General features: G+C 44.0%; 1 protein-coding gene across 1 annotated transcript in view; it reads left to right on the top strand.

The window, feature by feature from the left end:
• Positions 1–4,428: 4,428 nt before the first annotated feature.
• Positions 4,429–26,597, top strand: part of STAT4 (signal transducer and activator of transcription 4) — a 44,736-nt gene continuing 22,567 nt past the window's right edge. The window contains exons 1-6 of the mRNA XM_054381378.1: positions 4,429–4,556; positions 6,575–6,719; positions 21,337–21,435; positions 22,185–22,277; positions 24,689–24,767; positions 26,484–26,569. Of these exons, the coding sequence (XP_054237353.1) occupies positions 4,429–4,556; positions 6,575–6,719; positions 21,337–21,435; positions 22,185–22,277; positions 24,689–24,767; positions 26,484–26,569 (630 nt within the window). The remainder of the gene's footprint in view (positions 4,557–6,574; positions 6,720–21,336; positions 21,436–22,184; positions 22,278–24,688; positions 24,768–26,483; positions 26,570–26,597) is intronic.

The following is a 26,597-nucleotide window of genomic DNA, read 5'->3' as shown; positions in this document are numbered from 1 at the left end:
TCTAAGTCAAGCACAGCTGGAGAGCTTCCTATGCTTGCTGAAATCTAAAAGACAGATGGCAGGTCTGAGCAGAGACCTGCCAAACTCTGCCTGTATTTGGGGACTGATCTTTGTGCAAAGAGCAAGTCTGACATTGTCTGGTCCCCAGTTCCCAACACGATGCAGTGAAATATTGTCACTCTGCTCTAGTGTCAGCTCATTTGAGACCTGAAATTAATTCAGAAACAAGAACAGCTGGTTACAGAAGTCAAAATGCAGATTGGGACTACATGTGCGTCTGGTCATAACGAGCAACAGAAGCAGTCCTCCTGACAGGCTGGGACCTGGACAGGCTAGAGAAGTGGGCTAGAATAATCTCATGGGGTTAAAGAAGGCCAAATGCAAGGTCCTGTAGCTAGGTCAGGGCAACCACAGAATCCTTGATGGGCGATGATGAGGTTAAGAGCGGTCAGCTCTGCATAGAGGGACTTTGGGGTGCTGGTGGATGAGAAGCTGGACATGTGCCAGCAATGTGCACTTGTAGCCCAGAAGGCCACTCACATCCTGGGCTGCATTGAAAGAAGCATGGCCAGCAGGTTGTGAGAGGCTGATTCTGTCACTCTGCTCTTCTGAGACCTTACCTTGAGTGCTGTGTCCAGCTCTGGAGTCCTCAACACCAGAAGGACACGGATGTGTTGGAGCAGGTCCTGAGTAATGCCACAAGGATGATCAGAGGGCTGGAGCACCTCTCCTGTGAGGGCAGGCTGAGAGAGTTGGGATTGTTCAGCCTGGAGAGGGCTCCAGGGAGACCTGAGCTGTGTTTCAGTATCTGAAGGGAATCAACTGGAAGGCTGGGTAAGGACTGGTTAGAAGGGCTTGCAGGATGCAGGGCAATGGTTAAAAACTGGAGCAGGGTACATTTTGGTTGGACCCTAAGGAGCAAGTTCTTCATAAGGAGAGCAATAAAATGCTTGAACCGGTTGGCCAGAGACGTGGTGGAGGCCCCATCCATAGAGACAGTTAAGGTAAACCTTGATGGAGCCCTGAGCAATCTGATCTAGTCGGAGGTGTGCCTGCTGACTGCAGGGGAGTTGGACAAGATCTTGAAGGGCCCTTCCAGTGCAATGCGTTCCATGAGCCATGACTCGTTTCTCCAGTACCAGCCAGGCACACTTTCCAGCACGGCGCTGAGAGGGAGGTGAGGCTGACATGGCTCAGGGGGTCTCTGCGCTGAGGCCAGGCCGCAGCGGGGTGGCGCGGAGCTGCCCGGACCGGGCTGACGCACAGGAAAGCCGCTGAGACAGGCCCGGGGGCAGGCGCAGCATAAAGCGCGGGCCGGAGGGCGGGGCGGGCAGGCAGCAGGCAGCCGCCGGGCAGCTGGGACGCGCCGCGGGCTGCAGCGCTCGGCCGTCAGCCGTCTGGCGCAGGTGAGTAGGGGAAGCGGGAGAACGGGGCGGGCCGGCGTGCAGAGAGCCGGCGCTGGGAAAGGCGGAACGGCTCTCTGCGGAGGGATGGGAGAAAAGCCTTTTAACGGTTGGTCAGAAACAGGCTCACAGTCACAGATTGCACCGGGTTGGAAGGGACCCTCAAAGGTCCTCTTGTCCAACGACGCTGCAGTCAGCCGGGACGCCTCCAACTAGATCAGGCTGCCCAGGGCCACGTCGAGTCTGATCTTGAATGTCTCTAGGGATAGGGCATCAACCACATCCCTCCCTGGGCAACCTGTTTCAGTGTTTCACCATTCTCATTGTAAAGAACTTCCTCCTGATGTCCAATCTAAATCTACCCTGGCCCTTGTCCTATCACTACCAGCCCTCATAAAAAGTCTCTCCTCAGCCTTCCTGTAGGTCCCCTTTAGATACTGACATGTAGCTCTAAGGTCTCCCTGGAGCCTTCTCTTCTCCAGGCTGAACAGCCACCACTCTTTGAGCCTGTCATCATAGGAGAGGTCCTCCAGCCTTCTGATCATCTTTGTATCCCTTCTCTGGACCCACTCCAGTAGGTCCATGTCTCTCTTGAGTCAGGAGCCCCAGAGCTGGATGCAGCACTCCAGGTGAGGTCTCACCAGAGCAGACCAGATTGGCAGAATCACCTCTCAGTCTGCTGGCCACACTTCTTTTGATGCAGCCCAGGCTGCCATCTCATGAGGTCTTTTCCAACCAAACAGTTGTGTGTGGGTGCCAAGATGTACCACAGCAAACACATTATAAAAATCCAATCTACACACCATGCCATGCAAGCATTTGCTTATGCATGTGAGCATCCCTCCTGGGTACACCCCTCATGGATGCAGCCTGGACTAAATCTTGCTCTATGTTTTTTCTTTTCTTTAGATAATTATATAAAGTTTTCTTACTAATCCTTTTAGGATCTCAGAATCACCAGGATTTACCAGAAACTGCAATAAGAGTAATAATAGTAAATCCCACTGGAAGTGGACAGGCATAAAAAAAACCTTAATTTTCTTTCTGAGCATGAGTTATTAATGCATTATTATTTAGTTCCTTGTATATACCTCTAGAAATAAGGTCTGTGATTCTGTGTAACAATCAGTGTAGCAATAAAGACAGTGAAACTACTTTTCCTCAGCACTTTATAGAAAAAAAAACAGGAAATATTTTTGCTCTTCAAGTGGGAGTAATAAAGAGGAGGGAAATGTCACTGGTCACATTTCCACTGACATTATTTGCAGTGTCCTTCATACAATGCATAGAATCATCCCATCCAGCCTTTGTTGAGAAGAAACTAAAACCTGCTACTTTTACACTAAGTACTCAGGACTCTGATACATCTTGACATACTTTGTCCTCTTTTTTTTTTTTTTTTCCCCCTCTGACTTCAGAAAATGCAGAATGGACATAAGGAGATAGTTCTTTACAAAGATGGTAGTAAAATACTGAAAGAGGTTGCCCAGGGATGTGGTTGAGGCCTTGTCTCTGGAAAGATTCAAGATCAGACTCAATGTGGCCCTGGGCAGCCTCTGTAATTGCAGGTGTCCCTGCTGACTTCAGGGGGGTTAGAGAAGATGACCTTTGAGGGTCCCTCCCAACCTGATGCAATCTGTGAATCCGTGAAAATGAAAGACCAGAGCAGTAAAAACACGATATATTCTCTCCTTCAAACTGTTGACATTGTGAAACTATGATTCAGAATTGGAATAAGAGAAGCTGTTTAGAAAAAGGTCAACATTCTATGGAAATGTTAATTTTGATTAAATCTCATCTTTTTCTTTTTTTTTTTTCCCCCCGGAAAAATTTCTCTCAGGCATATTCAAACAGACTTACTGTAGTGCAACCTTTAGTCCATAACTGGATTTCGTATAGTTTGCTAACACAAACATCCCAGCAAAAGGGAAGACAACCTCTGGTACTTTATCAAGGTGTGGGCAGAGCCCACTTGAGGATGGAGGACCCCAGGATGGAGGCCCTCTTTTCTGGTCACCCATAATGGCCTGTTCTCAATCCTACCACTAACTTCTTATCCAAATGCCCCACCTGGAATTTCAGCCTGGTGTAGCCTGCCCTGAGGCAATGTTTTATCTTTAGTCTTTCCTGCACTGAAAAAAAAAAAAAATCACAATGAAAATGGTGTTTTCACCAGCAAGATAAGTGATGATAACCTTACAGTGCAGCTATCAGAAAGGCCACGTGCTAAGTGGAGAGAGGCACTCAGGCTGAGGTGTGTGCAGAAAGCCTGCTCCTACAAAACAATGTCTTTAGTCCACAGAGAGGAACAGGTATTCAGAGACAATTCAGCCCACCTCAAATCAGGAACAGCCAAGCTTTTAACTCCAGAATCTCAGTCAAAAGTTGAGAAAGTTGTTTTTTTGTTGTTTTTTTTTTTTTTAATCAGAATTTCAGAGCCTGTCTCTTAGTTTTCATATGACTTTACACATCTCATTTTCTTTTTGTAACGTCAAACCTCGGAATTGTATGGCAAGTGAAAATGGAAAGCATGTACTAGATACATAATTTAGGTTGCAAAACAGGCAGCACTCTTCAAAAAGAAGATGTGGGGCTCTGGGAACAGCACAATAGCAAAGACCAGGTGGAAACGGGAGTGGTATGAATTCACTGAGAGCAGCAAAATTGTTGCTTTCTACTATTCTTCCTTCAGAGTAATTTTACCTGGATTTGAAGAATGCAGCCGTAAGCTACTTCTCTTGAAGGAAGGTCTGTGTAGATCTCCCTCTCATGGGAGTACCCCAAAATATTTGCATTAAGGAATGATGTTGGCAGAGGTGTTCTTTCAAGCATAAGAGTTAGGACTTCTTTTAATGGTCTTGCTCACTTTTCTCCTTCTTCCTTTTGACGTTAGCCAAGACAATAAGCAGGAATATTAAAGTCTAATTTAAAGAACTACAGTGAAAATAAATGGTTTATACACTCTGGGTTATTAATTGATATCCACCTTTTAATGGCAAACATGTTGAATCTTTCCTTTTGCAGTATGTCCCAATGGAGTCAAGTTCAACAACTGGAAATAAAGTTTTTGGAGCAGGTAGACCAGTTCTACGATGACAACTTCCCCATGGAAATCCGCCATCTACTAGCACAATGGATAGAAAGCCAAGATTGGTAGGAAAAACTTTCTTCCCTCTCATTTGATTTCTGTCATGAACAATTCTATCATTACCTGGCGGATTTTAGGGCGCTCCTTTGTCAGCTGTGCGGGCACCTGCAAAGTATTCCGCTCATTACGGATTTAGCCCATTGAACTGAGTTAAAATTTAAGGAATGCCTGCAGATGAGGCTTCATTTGAACTTACTCCTAACCAAAATCCAACAAAAATGGTGGAGTGAAGCGATGTTGTTACAGGTTTTTCATAGAAAAAAGAAAAAAGCAAGTTAATTTACACTGGAAATGTTACCCACTGACTTCTCGCAGCATCAGATTATTCACTTGTCTGAAAGTGCACTTAAAGGTGGAAATATAATTTTGAGGGAACAAGCCAGCTAGTTTGCAGGAACTGTTCTCTAGAAGGTGAATTTATGCACAAGTTCATTGGAGAGTTATCTTCACAAAGTTCAGAACTAAATGCCAAAACCAGTTTGTGTTAGTCCTACCAAGAAAAGACATCTCAATTTTTCAAGTTAAATCCACAAGACTACCGGAGGACAAACCCCACATCTGCTAAGGAATATAATCTTCTGGTAAAGTTTCTAGTTCAGTGTTTATGGGGCTGCAGGAACACAAGAACCTTTTTGACAGATTTAGCAGGAATATCTCAAACAGGCATCTGCCATTTGGGGAGCAAGGAAAGAGAATATCCAAGTACAAGAGTATGATGCAGTCCAAAGTCTTATCTTCCTCTGTTTTGCTCTTCATGTACCAAGTTGTTCCATAAACAGCAGAACCAGTAAAGGCTGGTTTTGCATGCTATTGTGTCTGTTGTCCCCTACATACCCTTCACCATCAACTTCAGTCTTCCTGTATCCCCAGATACTTTGGCCAGACAAGGCTTATCCTCACACCTTACCTGGTGTGAGGATATCCATCTGCGGACTGGCCATCTGGCTGTTGCCTCCTGGAGCAAATTATTACTACCATTTTACTCTGTGGAGGCGCTAACTTGGATTTATCTTCTCTGCTAACCTATTTCTATGCAATGTGTAAGAACATAGTCTCATGTGGAAGTGGAGCCCAGTGACAACTCTGAAATTGGGCAGCAAATTCAGAAATGACATCTGTGACTAACAGAGCAGAGGGGCAGTCTGCATAAGCCCCATTTCCTCTATGAAGTTAGCTATATTTAAATTTTCACTGGACAGGGGCTAGAAAGCCCTGGTTGCCTCCTTCCTGACTGGCTCTATAGCCTGTGCTAAGAACATCCTCACACTGTCTTTATAGATGAGATCAGCCTGGAGAAGAGAAAGCTCCAGGGAGACTGCACAGTAGCCTTCCAGTGTTTGAAGGGGGCCTATATGAGAGGTAGAGAGGGATGTACTACCAAGGCTTGTAGTGACAGGACAAGGGGTAATGCCTTCAAACTGGAGTAAGCTCGATTTAGACCAGATATTGGGAAGAAATTCTTCTCTGTGAGGTGGTGAGGCATTGGAACAGGTTGCCAGAGAAGTTGTGGATCCTCCAAGCTTGGAAGAAAGGCAGGTTGGATGGGGCCTTGAGCAGCCTGGTCTAGTAGGAGGTGTTCTTGCCAAGGCAGGGGGGTTGAACTAGATGATCTTTAAGGTCCTTTCCAACCCAAACCATTTTATGGTTCTATGAACATAAAGTATCATAAAATTGATTATCCATGAACACCTAACTATATGCATCACCATATCACAGCATCTTAGACTGATGGGGTTTGGAAAGGACCTCTGGACATCATCTAGTTCAAACCCCCTCCTGAAGCAGGGTCACCCACAGCAGATTGCCCAGGACTGCAATGTCCAGGTGGGTTTGGAATCTCTCCAGAGCCTGTCTGGGCAGCCTACTCCAGTGCTCTCTCACAGGAAAGAAGTTTTTCCTTACACATTTAAAGCCTATTTTTTGCTACTTAGGTTTCTGAATGGATTAGAATTTTCTGTACAGACAGATTAACACTTTTTAGGAAGTCTTAAACAGGTGTGGTTCTTGTTCATTGATTCTTTAGGGAGGCTGCATCCAACAACGAAGCAATGGCAATGATCCTTTTACAGAATCTGCTCATACAAGTGGATGAACAGCTGGACCGAGTTTCACAGGAGAAGAACCTCCTCTTGATACACAACCTGAAAAGAATCAGGAAGCAGCTGCAGGTGGGTTGTTACTTCAGGTGACAAATTGCATACTCTTGACTGGTTCCTAAAGGTAGTGCCCAGCCTTTGCTGAACACAGTTTTACAGAATCATAAAATCACTTCTTCTGGAAAAGACCTTAAAGATGATTGAGTCCAACCATGGTCTAACTCTGCCAAGTCTGGTGCTAAGCTGTAGAATCATAGAGTATTAGAGATTGGAAGGGACCTCTAGAGATGACCAAGCCCACCGCCCCTGTCAAAGCAGGATCACCTAGGGTAGGCTGCACAGGAACACATTCAGGTGGGTTTTGAAAGTCTCCGGAGAAGGAGACTCCACAACCTCTCTGGGCAGCCTGTTCCAGGGCTCTGTCACCCTCACAGTACAGAAGTGTCTCCTTATGTTGAGGAGCTGTGTTCCAGCTTGTACCCATTGTTCCTTGTCCTGTCACTGGGCACCATGAAAAGGAGCCTGGCACCTGCATCTTGACACCCACCCCTCAGATATTGACAGACATTGATAGGGTCCCCTCTTAGCCTTCTCTTCTCAAGACTAGACACAGAATCATAGAATGGCTCAGGTTGGAAGGGATCTCAGAGATCATCTACTCCAACCTGCCCACCATGAGCAGGGATGCCTCTCAACTAGAGGCTGCCCAAGGCCTTATGCAACCTGGCTTTAAAACACCAGGGAGGAGACATCCAAAACCACTCTGGGCAACCTACTCCAGAGTCTCACCATTCTCATACTGAAGAACTTTTTCCTAAGATCCAGTCTAAACCTCAGCTTAAAACCATTTCCCCTTGTCCTGCCATTAGACAGCCCTATGAAAAGTCGCTCTCCAGCCTTCCTGTAGGATCCCTTCAGGTATTGGAAGGCAGGTTAAGGTCGCACCAGCCCCAGTTCTCTCAGTTTTTCTTTATAGGAGAGATGTTCAAGTCCCTTAATCATCCTCACATTCCTCACCACCATATCTCTGCATCTTTTAAACCCCTCCAAGGATGGGGATGCAACCACTTTGCTGGGGAACTTGTTCCAGTGGTTGAGAACCCTTTTAGTGAAGAAGTTTTTTTCTAATATCCAACCTGCAACTTGAGGCCATTTCAGCTTGAGGCAGGTTTGTTCCTGCACACAGCACAGAGCTGAGCTGATTGCTATAGACCAAGCCTTCAACAAGATAATTCAAGGTAATAATTCCACTCTATTACTTTGTGAAGCAATAAGTGACATTTTAATGCACACTGCTCAGATACAAGCTCTGTTAGTTTTTAGCTCTGTGTGTCTGCACTCTTAAAAATAAGACTCCAGTGCTGATAGATGTTCATGTTTATTACCACTGTAATTACCATGGTGCAGACACATATGGATATTGAATTATGGGGTAAGAAAAGAAAAAAAAAAAAAGGCATATTTGGGGCTTAAAAGAGCACCCTGAAAAAAAGGAAGCCCTGTAAATCACCAGCATGTTTGCTGGTTTATGCTTAGCTGGGATTATTTGTTCTGAATGGCTTAAAGGATTTTTCCATTGGGCTTCTGCAAAATGATATTTATTTTGAGTGGCTGAATGTTTCTCTAAAAATTTGTTTATCTAAGGCAAGGATTCTCATAGTTCCACTTCATTAGTCACCTACTTCCTGACATCTATCTATCTTCTGCACAAAACAGATAGGCATTTCAGTTTAATGAAAGTTTGTGGGTTTTCATCCTCTTTGTTGGTGTTTTCCAGAAGTACAGTTACACTCCTTGCAAAATATTTTTGTCATTTGAAGTATAAATATATATATATATATACACACAGAGGGAGAAGTCTGGAAAATCTTAGCATTACTTTGCCAAATATTTTGTTTTCTCTATGGCTTTGTGTCTGTTTATTCTTTATTCCTGCTGGTGGCCTCTTAAAAAATGCAACAGTATTTCCATTTCCACTTTTTCTTCTGCTGTTAGGCAAACAGTCTCACATGACTTAAAACTAATCTTGCTTTTTTTGCATCTTTCCTAGTTTGTGTAGCCAGAAACTATCTGCTATTCAACACTGCTGTAATAGCAAATTTACTCAATTGCTTTAAGACTGAAGAGCAGAAAGGTTAATCCTGTTATTTCTGTCATGGTCTTGACACTCTTTACCACAGTAGGGCTGAGACAGAGCTGTATCCCCTTAGTAAAGGAGTTGTCCAACAGCAGCACACACATGGCAAAAGCATTTCAGGGCACTGAAACAAGCAGTGCATTGCTGGATTCCTGGCTTAGCATATGGTGTGTTTACAGAGGTTGGAAGGCCCCTGGAACTATCATCTAGTCCAACCCCTCTGCCAGAGCAGGATCACTTAGGGTAGGTCACACAGGAATGCATCCAGGTGGGTTTTGAATCACTCCAGAGAAGGAGACTCCACAACCTCTCTGGGCAGCCTGTTCCAGGGCTCTGTCCCCTCACAGTGAAAAAGTTTTTCCTTATGTTCACCTGGAACCTCCTCTGCTCCAGCTTGCACCCATTGTCCCTTGTCCTACCATTGGACATCACTGAGCAGAGCCTGGCTCCATTTTCCTAACACTGCCCTTCACATCTTTATAAACATGAATGAGGTCACCCCTCAGGCTCCTCTTCTCCAAGCTAAGGAGCCCCAGCTCCCTCAGCCTTTGCTCGTAAGGGAGATGTTCCACTGCCTTCAGCATCTTTGTGGCTCTGCACTGGACTCTTCTAAGCCGTTCCCTGAGGTCCTTCTTGAACTGAGGGGCCCAGAACTGGGCACAACATTCCAGATGTGGCCTCACCAGGGCATTTATGCTTATCATCACAATGTGCATGTGCAGAAGGACCGGAACAGGTTTAACTGTGGGCTCTACAAACCTCAAGTTTCTCACTGTTTTTTCTCTTCAGACCGTTTATTTTATTCCTATTTTTTTACCAAAACTTGAAATGGCAGCTCTGGATACTCTGTGCCATTTGGCACACAGAGACAAGTAAACAGGCCTTTAGGGGTGTGAAAATGGCCATAATGAAAACCATTTTCTTTATGTCTGGATGTGTTTGGAAGATATATTATGATTTGCTTTCTGAGGAGCACAAAGCAAAGGAGGCTTTTTCCAGAAAAGCAGGAGAAGGGGCCTTTTAATTGTTTCCTGATTAAGTGGGTTCTCAGGTGGCAAGAATCTGAGCCATAATTCCAGAACAAGCCAAAAAGCTCAGGTGTACCACTGTACAGCTAGCTTCTGGTCATCATATACAGAGCCAGCAAAAGAGGTGCTCTTTTTTTCCTCTTGATAAAGCAACAGTAAAGTCCATGTGGAATAGCCCAAGCTGTCATTTCAGCTGATTGCTAGCTCTGAAAAGAAATGCTACCCAAGATATGATGTACACCAGCCTGCTTTCTCTGGCACCCTGTTGAGCACTGAAAGGCCCTGACTTAGTAAAGCTGTCTGGAGTAGCAAGCTGCCTCTGCTCCCTGGGGTGGCAAAGGCCTGCAGGTTTGCAGTCTAAAGCATTACCAACTTCTTGACATGTGTGATGCTGGAATTAGACTGCTGATTAAAAAGTTTGAAGCTTTGCTGTAAAATGTTTCCAGCTGAGCAAAAAACCAAAAAAACTACATCTGTTCCCTTCACTAACCATGTTGGCCTCTCTCCATAAAAAAGACATCAATAACCTGTATTTAGATAAAAACCTGCTTGTTTAGTTTCAAAACATGTGCTCACCACCAGATACTGAACAGCACTTGCACTGTGAGAGCTTTCCCTGATTTCTTGTGACCTTCAGCAGTATCACTCACTATGTATTATGACTTCCTAAAGAATTTCTGTAGGCTGGAGTAGAACTAGGCTCCTGCTGTGTTGAGGTTTTTAAAATTATTAACTGTTAAAGGATGTCCAGAGGTGGAGATGAAGATAATCAGAGGGCTGAAGCACCTCTGCTTGTGAAGAGAAGCTGAGAGAGTTGGGGCTGTTCAGCCTGGAGAAGAAAAGGCTGCAGGGAGACCTTAGAGCAACCTTTCAGTACCTGAAGTGGGCTTACAGGAGAGAGGTGAGAGACTTCTAACATAGGCTTGTAGTGACAAGACAAGAGGGAATGGCTTCAAACTGGAAGAAGCTTGATTTAGAAAGAAATTCTTCCCCATGAGGGTGCTGAGGCACTGGAACAGGTTGCCCAGAGAAGTCGTGTGGACTCCAAGCCTGGAAGTGTTGAAAGCCAGGCTGGATGTGGCCTTGAGCAACCTGGTCTAGGAGAAAGTGTCCTTGCCCATGGCAGGGGTGCTGGAACTAGATTATCTTTAAGGTCCCTTCTAACCCAAACCATTCTATATGGATAGTAGTTCTTTATGGATAGTATCTGCTGTAATGCTTTTAAATTTGAGTATGCAAATCCTGTGACTATGTGTTTAATCTTTTTAAAATGCATTTAAAATGTATTTTGCTGAATATATGAGGAGCTTTTAACTGGGCATTTGGCTCCCCACCCACAGCTAGATGTGGGTGCAGATACCTAACTGTTCCAAGTTGAGCTAATTTGTGGCAGTTTCATGATACAACAGCAGCAGAAGATGACTGATATACATAGGACAGTACCATGGCCCCTTCTGTCCCAACTTACCACCTAGAGAAAGGGGGACTGGAAGGCTACACCATAGAACTAGCAAGCTTTTTCACTGACGGATGGAGGGCTGGGTTTATGAGTAGGAGAGAAAGCTATGTTTGTCAGCATCTTTTCTGGTGACTGTGAACAGTGTTGGTTTGATTAAGTTACCATGGTTGGTTACTATGAGCCCACCTTTATCTCTGCTTTGCTCTTTGGTGCAAGCAATTCTTTGAAATTTCACAGTTCACTCCTCTTCCTTCCCCTCTATACCACACAGACCTGCAGACACATCTACAACGTGCACACAGACACAACAGAAAGCTGCTCAACTTCAGTACATGATCTTGGAGCGATGTTTGTTTGTTCTTTGGAGCCAAATTGTGTTATTAGAGTAGGTGGTGCTGCAAACCAGCATTTCTCACTAAGTATGCAGAGTAGTACCTAGAGCTGTGGGATAGGTTCCTTAATGCTATGACAACAGTATTAATAAAATCACATTCAATCTCAGCCTGGTAGGGGTTGGAAAGAACCTCTGGAGATCATACAGTCCTCCTTGCTAAAAGCAGGGTCACCCACAGTGGGTTGTCCAGGATCACAATATCCAAGTGGGTTTGGAATGTCTCAGGGAAGCATACTCCACAACCTCTCTGGGAAGCCTGCTCCAGGGCTCCATCACTCTCACAGCAAAGAATTTTTTTCCTCATGTTTAGGTGGAACTTCCTGTGTTCTAGTTTGTGCCCATTGCTCCTTGTCCTGTTGCTGAACACCACTGAAAAGAGCCTAGCCCCATCCTCTTGCCCCCTGCCCTTTAGCTGTTGCTCTGCATTGATCAGATCCCCTCTCAGTCTGCTCTTCTCCAGGCTAAACAGCCCCAAGTCTCTCAGCCTCTCCTCCCCAAAGAGATGCTCCAGGCCCCTAATCCAATTAGATAACACACAGAAGTCATTAAAAAGCATTCTGGAGTTCTTGACAAAACACAAAATTGAGTGATTAATGTTTAATTTAATGTTTAATGGTTAATGAAGAACAGCCTTAGAAGAGGAAGCCATGGATGCTTTACAAATGAGTTCTGCAGCTGTTTACTATACAGCAAAGGGCTCATCAGGATCCAGATTCCTGGTGCTTTGACTGAATCTGGAAAGAATGATGCCTGACTTACCAGCACCACAGATGAGCAATCCTCACCTTGAAAGATCTCTTTGGGATTAATTTTTGTTATCAGATGGAGAAAATCTTCAAAGCAAGGTAGGATGAAGCCTTGAGCACCCTGGTCTAGTGGAAGGTGTCTCTACCGATGGCAGAGAAGTTGGAACTAGATGATCTTTAAGGTCTCTTCCAACCCAAACCATTCTATGATGATTCTGTGATTGACCTGAAATGTCTTTACTTAAACATCTTAGTGGCTGCATGAAAATAATGATGGAAGTAGTGGACGAAATTAGAAATTGCCTGCCTCACACTTGCAATTTAAGGCTTTGGACCATCTTAAATGTTGTGAAGAGCAAAGAGTAGAAGTCTTAGCAGAAAGATGGATCTGCTTTTAGGCTACAGGGATCACCATTAGAGAAGTAACTATGGAACGTGGCATTTCTGTTCACACTGCTGACATTCCAAAATTATCTTGAGGGAAAAAGAAACACTAAGCAGCAAATGTGCAGTTTGAGAAAGTTATAAGCACTTGAAAGTATGGCTGAAAAACTTAGTGAAGCAGCTGAGGTTCCTGCTAGCTGTCAGTAATTTGCTTCTCTATTTCTTACTGTCATTGAAACATTGCTTCTCAACATGAGTCTGATATAAATGTACAGGTTATGTTAAAATCAGTGGTTTAGGATAAAATCCTTCACATTTACTTCTTACATTATTATTACCACTTCTCTAGTAATTGGAATTTTGGATTCTTTTTTTCCAATTGGAAAATTGGATTCTTTTTTTTACTGCAGAACAGCTTTTTGTTGCTGTACTCTTTGATGGAAGACAGTACAGCCCAGTCCTTTGCTAAGGTAAAATTCTCTGTCCATCTTCTTACAAAACTCCTGCTTCCCCCAGCAGCAGTTCTGGAAAATGATGAGGAGAGAAAATATTTGGAGGCAATGGAGGAAAAAAGGTAGGGGGGAACTATGTCTGTGGTTCTTTCTCCTGCTTAAAACCTAGATGGAGAAAAGCAGAGGAGATTAGTCACAAGGAGATGGTCTGTGCTGTCACCATGACAACAAAACAGAAAGGGTAGATGTTAATCTCAGAAGAGCTGCCTAGCACTTCTAGGAACCAGAGTGCAGATACTACAGTCTGCATGACCTTAGCTCATGAACAGTTACATCTTGGTTTTCAGAAGGAATGGTTGTAAGTGATACCGTGACTGGCCCTGATGGAAGCTCCTCTGCAGTACATCAGCAGATGTAATGCACAATGGTTGGTGACATACAGAGACAGGCACTGTCCCTATTCCTGACTCACGAGCCAAAATCTTTGGTTAGGGGCAGTGTACCAGAGGAGCCAGGGCAGGGGAAGCTCAGAACAGCCTCAGAATCAGACATGGCCACCACAGCCCAGTGTCCCACTTCTCCAGTTAGGAATGGTGCTGGCAGGTAATTGCCTGTGGGTCTCTGAGTAATCCAGTGATGATCATCTCAGGGATGTTCTTCCCCAAATACTCCAAGCTGAAATTTTGGAGCACTCAGCAGGTACCTTCTAGAGGAGATGTAGTTCTGTGGGATTACAGCCTGGGTTCAGCTGAGTTCCCAGGAATTGGAGAGCCACTGGCTGCACTGTGATGGATACATGACAACTACAAATGGGAAAATGCAGAAGTTCTCCGAATCATCCTACTCTCAGATCTTTGAAGCTGTCATTTCTGCTCTACTCTCAAGATGTCTTCTGAAAGCAACCCCTTGTGATTAGTGGCAGCATGCATCTGTGTCACATCACTGTTTACAGGATTTGGAGGAAAATCTGATTACATCCATCTTCCTTTTTAAAAATGAATTAACAGACTTGGGGAATCCTCAGGGCTGCTCTGCTTGTTTACCACTGAAGCCTGAGTGAATGAGTATAGTGTGTGCTCTGGGGAACAATTTGCTGTAACTGATGTGTATTTATGATACTCATTTGATACTCACAGCAGATGAACTTTACTCATTCACCAACCTTGCTACAGCTTCAGATGAGGGGAGAGAGGGCAAAGGGCGTTCTGTGTGCACACTGTCAACACCTTGGGGTGTGCTTACAAAGGGAGAGATCACGCAGAATCACCTGATTTGCTGATTCCCACCAACCAGTTACATCAAAACAAGATTTTAGAAGCACTGTAGTTACACTGTGGAGTTGGGAAATAATAATTCAGTTCTGTTTCTTTCTCCTACACAGCCCTACATTATTATGGGAAGATTAACAGATTGCATTGGGTTGGAAGGGACCCTCAAAGGTCCTCTTGTCCAATCCCCCTGCAGTCAGCAGGGACACCTCCAACTAGAACAGGCTGTCCAGGGCCACAGCGAGTCTGATTTTGAATGTTTCCAGAGATGGGGCCTCAGCCACATCCCTGGGCAACCTGTTTCAGTGTTTCACCACTCTCATTTTAAAGAACTTCCTCCTTATGCCCAACCTAAATCTGCCTTGCTCCAGTTTCAGACCATTGCCCCTCATCCTATCACTACAAGTCCTTCTAAACAGTCCGTCCCCAGCCCAGCTTCCTTGTAGATCCCCTTCAGATATTGAAATGTATGAAGGCTTCCCTGGAGCCTTCTCTGGAAGATCTGGAGTAGCATCTGAAATTATTTTCTGGCATCTTAATCAAACATATATTAACATAATGACATTTCTTTTCATATAAACTTCACCCTCTTTCTAAGCAGTACAAACAAATAGCATCTCACTTTACACCATGCTCCTCAAAAGAGTCACACAGTAGTGCCTTCCTGATTGTGCTTCAAGTTCTCAGCAAGGTTCTTGGCCAGTGTGTTTCCATCTGTAATGAGAACCAAAACATTTTTGTGATTCTGCAGCTAGAACTAAAATGAACATACAGAAGGATCTAAGACAGGCTGTACCAGTGGGCCAAAGTCAATTTTATGAGGTTCAACAAGGCTAAGTGCTTGATCACACTTGGTATCACAACAACCCCATGAAGGCTTCAGGCTTGGGGCAGTGTGGTTGGAAAAGGTGGAAAAGGACCTGGGAGTGCCAGGTGACAGCTGGCTGAACATGAGCCAGTGTGTATTCAGGTGGCCAAGAGGGCCACCACCCTCCTGGCCGGGATCAGCAATAGTGTGAACATCAGGACTAGGCAGGGATCATGCTCCTGTACTGGACATTGGTGAGGCCACACCTTGAGTACTGAGTTCAGTTTCAACCTTCACTGCAAGACTGACGTTGAGGTGCTGGAGCAGGTCCAGAGAAGGGCAATGAAGGATCTGGAGAACAGGGCTGGGGAGGAGCAGCTGAGGGAACTGGGGTTGTTCAGCCTGGAGAAAATGAGGCTGAGGGGAGACCTCACTCTCTACAGCTACCTGACAGGGGGTTGTATCAAGGTGGGGGCCAGTTTTTTCTCCCAGACAACAAGCAACAGAATGAGAAGAAACAGCCTCAAGTTATGCCAGGGGAGGTTTAGGTTGGACAACAGAACAAATTTCTTCACTGAAAGAGTGGTCAAGCATTGGAACAGGCTGCAAGGGGAGGTGATGGAATCACCATCCCTGGAAGTGTTCAAGGAATGTGTAGATGTAGCACTTAGGGACATAGTTTTGTGGTGCTGGACTAACAGTTGGACTCAATATCTTGGAGGTCTTTTCCAACCTTAAGGATTCTGTGATTCTATGATACAAAGATTTTTTATTTCGGGTGACTATTCACACAAGTCACTTGCACCTCATGTAAGTACCAGAAAGGCACCTACATCAGGGACCCCATATTTATTTATTTCAGGACATCAAAGAAGATGGACCTAGTAGCATTAGATCTGAAATAGGACATTCCAGTTGGTACTTTACAGAGAACTCCTAACAAGCACTGTGCTGAGAAACAGTTGCAAAGAATGGAAACAGAGCCATTGATGTTTGAATTGCAGTTTCCTGTTAAGCTTACAACGGGGTGAGAATGGAACAAAAGAAAGTTTCTAGTCCACCACAGAAGATCCATTTCAATGTCTTATTTACATGCATTTAGAGCTCTGGCAACCCACCAGTTCAACAGAGCAGCAAATAACAGTAGGAAATAGTTTTGGAACCAGCGTGTCCTATATAAATCAATTCAGATTGATTTTTCTTGAGCATCTTGTCCCCAGTGAGTTCTCCAGCTCAATCATTAAAGCTGTTTACAAAGAATTTTAGTGTACAAATGGGAAACCCCACACTGAAGTCTGTATGCTAAAGCAGCTGGTGGGCTGCTGTGAATGATTGCAGGTTGGTGACTGCTAATAAAATGATCCTTACAAGGCTGATAAAAGGTTATTTATTACAAGAGAAATATTTTGATTTCCTAGTTGTTGTCTAAATAACCCAACTCTAACAGGTTTTTTTCTAAGCCTGGAGAAAAGAAAGCTCTGGGGAGACCTTAGAGTGTCCTTACAGTATCAGAGAGGGATCTACAAGAAAGCTGGGAAGGGGCTTTTCAAAAGGACTTGTAGTGATAGGACAAGTGGGAATGGATTGAAGCTTGAGGAGGGCAGATTCAGAGTGGAGATTAGGAAGAAATTCTTTACAGTCAGGGTGGTGAGACACTGGAACTGGTTTCCCAGGGAAGTCATGGATGCCCCCTCCCTTGAGGTGTTCAAGACCAGACTGGATGAGGCCTTAAGCAACCTGATCTAGTGGAAGGTGTCCCTATCCATGGCAGGGGGGTTGGAACCAGATGAACTTAAAGGTCCCTTCCAAACCAAAGCCATTCTATGACTCTGTGAATGAATAAGAGTTAACTTACAAGCAGATGTAAAAATACATGCAAACAAACTAAACAGCCTCTTCTGGGTTCTCTTCATTCCAGAGTATTAAGAGCCCAGTTGCAGTCAAACATCTGCCTGAGAGATTAGTTAATAATACCCAGGTCTTTGCATCCAGAAGGGAGGGGAGGATTAAAAAAAAAATAAATCAATTCTCTCTCTCTCTTCTGCTGTTTTACCCATTTTGAATAAGGAACGTTTTACTTATTGTGAAATAAATGTCATTTAAATGAGAAGCATCACTACATTACCTACTCTGCTGGCAGCACAGCTTGGCTGTCTGAGGGAAGAGATGCCATCCAGAAGGATCTCAATAGGCTTGGGAAGTGGGCCAGTGACAACTGCATGAGGTTCAATAAGTCAAAGTGCAAGATCCTGCATCTGGGTCGGGCCAGCCCCAGACGCAAATACAGGCTGGGTGCAGATTGGATTGAGATTAGCCCTGAAGAAAGAGACTGGGGGGTGTTGATTGATGAGAAGCTCACCATGAGCTGGTAGCCCAGAAGACAGCCATTTCCTGGGTTGTATCAAGAGGAGTGTGGCCAGCAGGTCAAGAGAGTTGATTCCGCCCTTTTATTCTGCTCTTGTGAGACCCCTCTTGGAATACTGCATCCAATTCTGGTGTCCCAATCATAAGAAGCACACAGAGCTGTTAGAGTGAGTCCAGAGGAGGGCCACAAAGGTGATCAAAGGGCAGGAGCACCTCTGCTGTGAGGATAGTCTGAGGGAGTTGTTCAGCCTGGAGGGGGAATCTTAGAGCTGCCTTCCAATATCTGAAGGAAGCCTAAAGGAAAGCTGGAGAGGGACTTTCCATAAGGGTGTCTACCTACAGGACTAGGGGGAATGGTTTTAAGCTGAGGGAGAGTAGGCTTAGACTGGATCTTAGGAAGAAGTTCTTCACATGAGGGTGGTGAGATTCTGGAATAATAGGTTGCCCAGAGTGGTTGTGGATGCCCCCTCCATGGAGGTGTTTAAGGCCAGATTGGATGAGGCCTTGCACAACCAAGTCTTGCTGAGAGGTGTCCCTGCCCATGGCAGTGGGGTTGGAGGAGATGATCTCTGAGATCCCTTCCAACCCAAAGCATTCTATGATTCTATGACATCTACAGACATATATATATATATATATATATGGTAACTCTATCTCACCCTACCTGCTTAGAAATCTGCTGTTCCTATAGACTGTTCCTTGACTGGTTTTACTGTCTGTTGGAAGACACTCCGCAGTGGAGCCTGGGGACAAAATGAGGGACAGAAAAAAACCCTCTGCCTCCACAGCCCACTCATTGTGCTTTTGGAACTTTGCCTATTGCAATTTGGTTGCACATGCCCTAAAAATTGTCCAATCTTTTGGAAGTCATGCATTATAAGATATGAGAAAGGCAAAACTACAACACAACAGACTATGAGGAGGACTTCCCAGACATCACAGGAGTTGTTTAAAACAATGAGGTTACCTTTAAGTTCTCTCATGTATTTTGAGAGGGGGAAAGGGAAATCTAAAAATAAAAGTCTTAACAAGAGCAGTCTAAATAGTGTCGCAGGCACTTCCTCTTAAGGACCTAGATACAACAGAGAAAAAAAGGTTTTTAATAAAAATATCACCTAGCTAAGTACAGCTTTCAAAAAAACTTCCCAGGCACTTCACCTCTCTCAGGGGCAATGATTTGAAAATTAGAGAAGAGCAGATTTAGATTGGATGTTAGGAAAAAGTTCTTTACAATAAGGGTGGCTGAGCACTGGAACAAGTTGCCCAGAGAGGTGGTTGGGGCCACATCCTTGGAGATATTCAAGGTGAGGCTTCATGGGGCTCTGGGTGTCCTGATCTAGTTGAGGATATCCCTGCTTACTGCAGGGTCCCTTCCAACCCAAGTGATTCTATTACTCTTTCTTCCTGTTCTGGCACTGTCTTCATTAGACTTTCAACCCGAATGCATCCACAAAGCCAGAAAACCAATCAAGGCAAAATGTTGTTTGTCATATTTGAAGGTGAAAATGGGCAGTAAGTGTGCATGGTAGTGCCTTCCCACCCACACATTTTTTGAGGTATATAACTATACAAAAAGATTTTGTTTTTTTCTTTCAAAAATAAAATGCTAGACAAAAGGTGGTTTGAGTCTTTTTTCTCCCAGGTCTTTAATTAGATGAAAGATGACATATCTGCTTCTCCAGAGAGACGCTGAGTATCAGACTTAGTAAAATAAATGTATCACAAATGAGCAACAGGGAAGGAAATGGGGTTATTTTGCTTGCCTTTGTAATCCTGTTTCCTGTCTCTTGGTGTCTTACCTCCCTTCCAGCAGCTTCTTTAAATGCTCATTCGACTCCAACAAATACATCAACAGTCATACTAGTTAAGGGTTCCATGCCTCTGAGTAAAGCTCTTACTGTATCCAGTTAAATGGCACAAGCAGGGTTTTTCCTAGCAGAGACAAAAAACCACAGCTGATTTTTGTGATAGTTAAAAAAAAATAAGAGAGAAAGAAAGAAAAAGGAGGAAAGCAAGGAAACCCCCCAAATTTTGAAGTGTTTTTTTTTCTTTAATTCAGAATTAGAAAGCTGAAGGAGAGAGTTCAACATCAGCTGAAAGGGTTCCACTTTCTTGGCTGCAGAGCTGCTGCTCCAGGAGGGCAGGTGGCACTTCTCTGTTGATCTGCTTGGTGTCTGCTCAAACAGAATTGAGCTGAACAGGCACAAGTATGGGAATCAAAACAGGTGCAGCTTACTGATTACTACAGCTTTAAGAGTTGGAGAAGGAAAAAAGAGTAAATTTCCATTTCTTGATTCAGAGGGTTTTCTCTTAATGAAACAAAAGAGGAAGAGTTTTTAAAAGTTTTGCTTATGAACAGTATCTAGAAATGCTGGGAAAGTCCCTGCTACCTGGCTTTTTTTGTGGGGTATTTTAAAACGTCCTGCTGTCAGAAGTATTTTTCTTTTCAAATGCCTCCTCTACATAAATACATTTTCCAGCTCCAAGAGAGGGGTTTTATTTCTCCTTCTATTTGTTAAATACCTTTTGTTTGACTCCTTTTTATCACAGGGCAATGACAAAATGCAAATATCCACGCATAGAGTGCTAAAATTCTGTTGGGTAGTGGTATGCCACTGCTATACACTCCTCAAGCTTTGTAGCTTCAGATGCCTGCAGATACCAACATGTGGTATGGTCTAGCCATCTATATGGAAGGTGGGACCCTGTTTTACCAGCAAAAAAATAACAGCTACAAACAGAAATCAGTAGTCATTAACTGAGGAATTAATATGCACACCAGTGAATTTAACACCAATCACAGATTGCTTTTGAAGAGATCAAAGGAGGCACTTTGGGTGTGCACTGGTTGCACTATGGAACAGGTACTTTATTTATCCTGAGAAGACTTCAGAAACCCTGGAAACATTAGAAAGTTTTTTTTCATTGTTGACCACACCACAGCAGTCAAAGCTTCTCTAGAAGGGAACACTTTGTACATCAGTTACTGAACACGTACAAGAGCAGTTTGCTCTCATGGCCGACAAGGCCGATGGGTTTCTGCAGTGCATTCAGAAGAGTGTGGCCAGCAGGGCAAGGGAGGTTCTCCTCCCCCTCTACTCTGCCCTAGTGAGGCCACATTGCAGGACTGGGTCCAGTTCTGAGCTCCCCAGTTCAAGAGAGACAGGGAACTACTGTAAAGTGTACAACAAAGGCTACAAAGATGCTGAGGGGACTGCGGAATCTCTCATGAGGAGACGCTGAGACCTGGGACTGTTTAGCTGGAAAAGATAAGACTGAGAGGGGATCTTATCAATATCTAAGGGGTGGAAGGCAAGAGGATGGGGCCAGACTCTTTTCAGTGGTGCCCAGTGACAGGACAGGGGGCAAGAGGCACAAACTGCAACACAGGAAATTCCACCTAAACATAAAGAGAAATTTGCACTATTCTTGATCTAGGCCAGGATGCTGATGGGCTTCTTGGCCACCTGGGCACATGCTGGCTTACGTGCAGCTGGCTGTTGATCAAGAACTCTCTCAACTAGCACAGGCTGAGAACAGTAGAGGAGTCTTCCACTTGCACCAAGCTTGTGGACAGCGTAACACATTATGCTTTTCAGAGAGACACCCTGACTTCTGAATTCTTCCAAGTATTTACTTGTGCTTGCAGGGCAAATATCATGGGAATCCCATGCACATAGCAGTGATCATCTCAAACTGTTTAAGAGAAGAAAGAAGAATCCTGGCTGCAGCTAGCATGCCTGTACAGGTAATGAATTACATCTCATTAATCTGCTCCCATGCTTTTAGGACCAATTCCTGCCCTCTTATTCCAGGAGGAGTTGCCAAACGGTGCCCTTTAAACTTGTGTTTGTACTTCATTAGTGGCTCTGCTGCTGCATACATTGTTCCAAGTGACTTCTGTGTCACAGCTAATCTTCAAAGATTTTAATCTGTGGGAAAGGCTTTAAAGAGATTATTCTTTGCAAAACAGATGTGTGTGATTTTAAATTATGCAATGCATCGTTTAAAGGCATTTCATCTGATAGATTGCAAAGGCATTGATAGGTTTGGTGGTGTTTGAAGAAAGACACTTGAAATCTACATTAAAAAAACCAAACTATTTGGGGGAGATCGTTACATTTTGAAAGCCTAGATAAGATTTTAAATCTGTTTGTTTTAATCACCTGCTGATGGAATACATATTCTTAGAGGGGTATTGTGGATGTTTTTCAGATCTCTACTAACCTATGTTTCAGTTTCATTAATTTGCTATGTGTTAAATGCTTGCAGTATACCCCCACCCTTCCACCTTTTGGATTTGAGAGTTCAAGCAGCACGTTTTTCATATCTGTGGAACTAACCAAATTAGTCTGCACCAGTCTGCAGCTGGTTGAAGACCAGCCTCTAAATTCTCTCCCCATGCTAGAACTTGCAGTACAGTTATGTGTTACTTATATGTCAAGTTACTATCATTATCATTACTCATCCATGCATTATCTGATCAATGCATTCCAGGGGCCACTGGAGAAGTCTCTGCAGAATTCTGTGGTTTCAGAACGACAAAGAAACGTGGAACACAAGGTGTCAGCCATCAAGAACAGTGCTCAGGTATCATTTTTGTCCCATTTGCTGTTTACACAGACATGGTTTTCATACTGACACACCTGAAAAATGCTATCTGTTATGATGAGAAGCTGGGAGAGATGGGGCTGTTTAGTAGAGCAGACTGAGAGGGGATCTTCTCAGTGTTGATCAATATCTAAAGGGCAGGGGGCAAGAGGATGAGGCTGGGCTCTTTTCAGTGGTGCCCAGTGATAAGACAAGGGGTGCTGGGCACAAACTAGAACACAGGAATTTCTGCCAGAACACAAGGGAAGACTTTCCTGTGAGGAAGCACTGGACTAGGCAACAAAGATAGGTTGTGGAATCTCTTTTTGCTGTCTTAGCTCCACTTTCAGCTTTGCAGCAGCCTTAATGAAGAAGTTATATTTGAAATACCTGTCCACAAGGAATACCTACACTGCAGGTATGTTGGAAAGAGGTCCTAGTGGCATTCTTTATCAGTGTTTCCCTATCTGGGAAAGAAGGCTTAGAGAGATGAAACCCTTAAAAGGATAAAATTAGAAATGTGTGGTACTAGATCTCTATCTGTGTATAAAGTTGTAAGGTAAGAGGTTCAGAGCAAAAGCAGACAGAGCTGTAACCCAGCAGCCTGCTATGCTGTTCCTCTGCCTGCATGGAGAAGCACGACCATCCCTGAAGGACCAGAGAAAACAGAGGACCCTCTAAATGGAAGGGTTTTTTTAGCAGGTGATTAAGTTGAACACAGAAATCAGCCATCTCCTTGTGTATGTAATTTCATATCTTGCACATATAATTTAACAGGTTGGTCTCCAACTATAATTTAGGTTGGTCTCCAAACTAAAAAGGAACCGAAAAATGGCTGATCCTGTGCAGCCTAATTTAGCAAACAAGTTTTTATATTTGCACAGACGCTTAATGTGCACATCTGAGGGACCTAAAAAAATGTTTTAGGAGTTGTTGGCAGAGCCAAGACTTCCTATGAACAGCACAGAAATGGAGCTTTGAAGTAAGACAGATTTCTTACAGCTTTATTTTCCTTCTTTTTACATGTTTTGGTTTTTGAATTATCACTGCTTGGATACTAGAAAACACCTTTGAAACTTTTGGCAGTACATACAGAAACTAAATCCTTGCAGAAAGCTGAAGCAGCAGAAATGTTTCACTTCTTTACCCAAATTCTCAAGTAATTCTCTAAATAAAGTCTCTGAGCTCTGCTCCTGTCTCTGTCTCCACCTTTCTTGGCTTTGCATGCTCCATTTTGATTGCCACTGAAGTCAACACAAAATTCTTTGTCACGCTTTAAAGTTCCAAGAAGAGAGGAACATTATACTTTCATAGAATCATAGAATGGTTTGGGTTGGAAGGGACCTTCAAAGATCATCTAGTCCAACCCCACTGCAGTCAGTAGGGATATCTTCCACTAGATCAGGTTGCCCAGAGCCTTGTCAAGCCTCATCTTGAATATCTCCAGGGATGGGGCTTCAACTACCTCCCTCGGCAACCTGTTCCAATGTTCCACCACCCTCCTGGTAAAGAACTCATTCCTAACATCCAATCTAAATCTGCTCTTCTCTAATTTCAAACCAGTGACCCTCGTTCTATCACTGCAGGCCTTTGTAAACAGTCCCTCTGCAGCCTTTTTGTAGGCCCCCCTCAGGTACTGGGAGGCTGCTACTAGGTGTCCCTGGAGCCTTCTCTTCTCCAAGGCTGACCAACCCCAGCTCCCTCAGCCTGTCTTCATAGCAGAGGTGTTCCAATTCCCTCAATTTTCATGGCCCTCCTCTGGACCAGCAGCATCAGGTCCATGTCCTTCCTGTGCTGAGGGCTCCAGAGCCAGAGGCAGTACTCCAGGTGCAGTCTCAACAGGGCAGAGCAGAGTGGCAGAATCACCTCTCTCAATGTGCTGGCCAAGCTGCTTTTGATGCAGCCTGGGATGCCATTGGCATTCTGGGCTGCTGGTACCCATTGTTGGCTCCTGTCCAGTGTCTCATCCACCAGTACCCCCAAGTCCTTTTCTACAGGACTGCTCTCAGTCTCATCATCCCCCCAGCCTGTATTGATATTGAGGATTGCCCTGACCTATATCTAGGATTTCCCCAACCGATTTCAGTTTACTTTAGACTAAATGTCATCATTCCTACTTGCCTCTGTGTCACCGAACGAATTAACAACAAGTAGTTAAGGTCCATCAACTACAGTTTGGCTGTGGGAGAGAGGATAACAGTTGGATCTCTGAACAAGGATCTGTAATTATAAATGTACATTTTTAATTAATTTGTCTTTTTAAATGTTGACAAGAGAGTAAACCAGAGTTTACTGGAGTAATCCCAGAACTGCTGAGGGATTTTCAAAGAGCATTTGTCTGTTACAAAACAAATTCCTTTTTGCGCCACTGGGAACTCCAAAATAATTCCACTTTCTTTTTCCTGGGAAAGATGACTGACCAAGATGTCAAATACTTGGAAGACCTGCAAGAGGAATTTGACTTCAGGTATAAGACCATACAAAGCTTAGGTAAGAGATTTTATAACATTTTTTAGAGTCTCTAGGGAATGTCTGATTCCACAGCTAGACGCCAGTACCAGGGGGTTTATGGGTTACCCAGATAAGATATGTACACATAAAAAGGGATTTTTAGCTTATATCCAAGTGTAGTCTTGGAATACAATGACTTTTTTGAATTAGGATGGTGGAGAAGATCTTGTTAAGCAAGGATAGTTATTTTCATTGAATCACAGAATGGTTTGGGTTGGAAGGGATCTTAAAAATCTAGCTCCAATCCTCCTGCATTGGGCAGGGACACCTCCTCCTAGATCAGCTTGCTTGAGGTCACACCCCACCTGGTTTTTAACACTTCCACAGCTGGAGTCTCCACAGCTTCTCTGGGCAGCAATTTTCGTAATTTTTCCATTTCCTCACTTTTGACATGGCCTTTCCTTGGCAGCATGTTTAAGAGTCTCTTATTTACCACAACAGAGTCATGCAAAAATTATTTTTTTTTAGCCTCTAACTTGGCCTTCTGTTCTTTTGTTTGACCACAGTGGTGATAACCATCTGGTAAGCACTCTGAATGCATGTTTGGCCAGCCTATAATGATTGAGATCAGCACATGGCAACAGTCCTTGCATACTCTCCTTCAGAAAAGAAACAGGTCCACTGGTGTCTGCTCAGATATCTTCATATTATCTCCCACTGAACATGCAAAGATACTGGACTTGAGATGTGCGAGTTCTTGAGTTCTCTGTGTTTAAGGCTGCTATCAGAAGAGGTCCAACTGCCATGGTTTAATGAGTTGTTGGGCACCAGGCCAGTCAGAATTATTGACCACACAGATGACTGAAGCATGTCCATTTGCAAAATAAAGTGACTCTCAGGGCTTAAAATGTCACTGTGTCAACAAATGCTCTACAGCTGCAGAGCCAGCTTGCAGCACCTTACAATATCTGGGAGCAATTGCTGTGGCCAAGCTGACAGTCCTCATCTTCCTCCATTGAAACTGCTACCCTAACATAATGGGAAGATGTCAATATCCAGACCTGAGCAGAGACACACTTGGCACCAATTTCTTTTCTGAAGGTAGCATGAAAACTGCAAGAAGATCAAAAGGTGGGGAATGTGAGGGGCAGGCAAAGAGCTGCATATGAAAGAGCATGGGGGAAGCCTGGGGAAGCTTGAAACTAGTGCGTGATCCAGAGAAGGAAGAAGGTTGAAGAAAGGGGGAACTACCCAGTGATCAGTACTGCTGTCTGCTGAAATCCACACAGCTGGGAATGCTTTGTCCCTGTTTCGAACGCATAACCTCCATGCTCTCAGCCACTGATGTGTCATTCACATCAAGTCCAGGATGCTTTCATCTAACTGCTGACACCACAAGCATGTTTCAGTAGTACACAGATCAATCCTGATCCAAGCCAGGTGTATGTAATACACCACTGTGCACAAGTAAGAAATTTATAGATGTCTAGCTATTATCTCCATGTTTTCTACCTTGTTCCATGTACACATCTAGAGAGTGGACACATGGAACCTTGTCTTCAACTTGTACTAAAGTTAGTTTGTTCAGATGAAACACACTGGTACCTCACCTACAGATGCCTGCAGTTTTTTTCACTAATGCATGCTGCAGTCTGGTTGTGGCTTTTCCCCTCCTCCCCTTACAAACATGTCGTGTCTGTCCCCACCCTAACCTCCCCTGCCATTATATACTAATTTTTTTTTCATCCCCTGCAGAGCAGAGTGACAAGAACAGTGTCCTCATTAAACAGGAGATGTTGGCATTGCAGGCAATGCTCAATACTTTAGACTACAAGAGAAAGGTTGGTGATGTGTTTTGTCTTTTGGGGT

Source organism: Indicator indicator, chromosome 5, assembly GCF_027791375.1.
Source record: "Indicator indicator isolate 239-I01 chromosome 5, UM_Iind_1.1, whole genome shotgun sequence".
Taxonomy (NCBI): domain Eukaryota; kingdom Metazoa; phylum Chordata; class Aves; order Piciformes; family Indicatoridae; genus Indicator; species Indicator indicator.
Note: the sequence above shows the minus strand (reverse complement) of the source record. Positions and strands in the feature narration are given on the sequence as shown.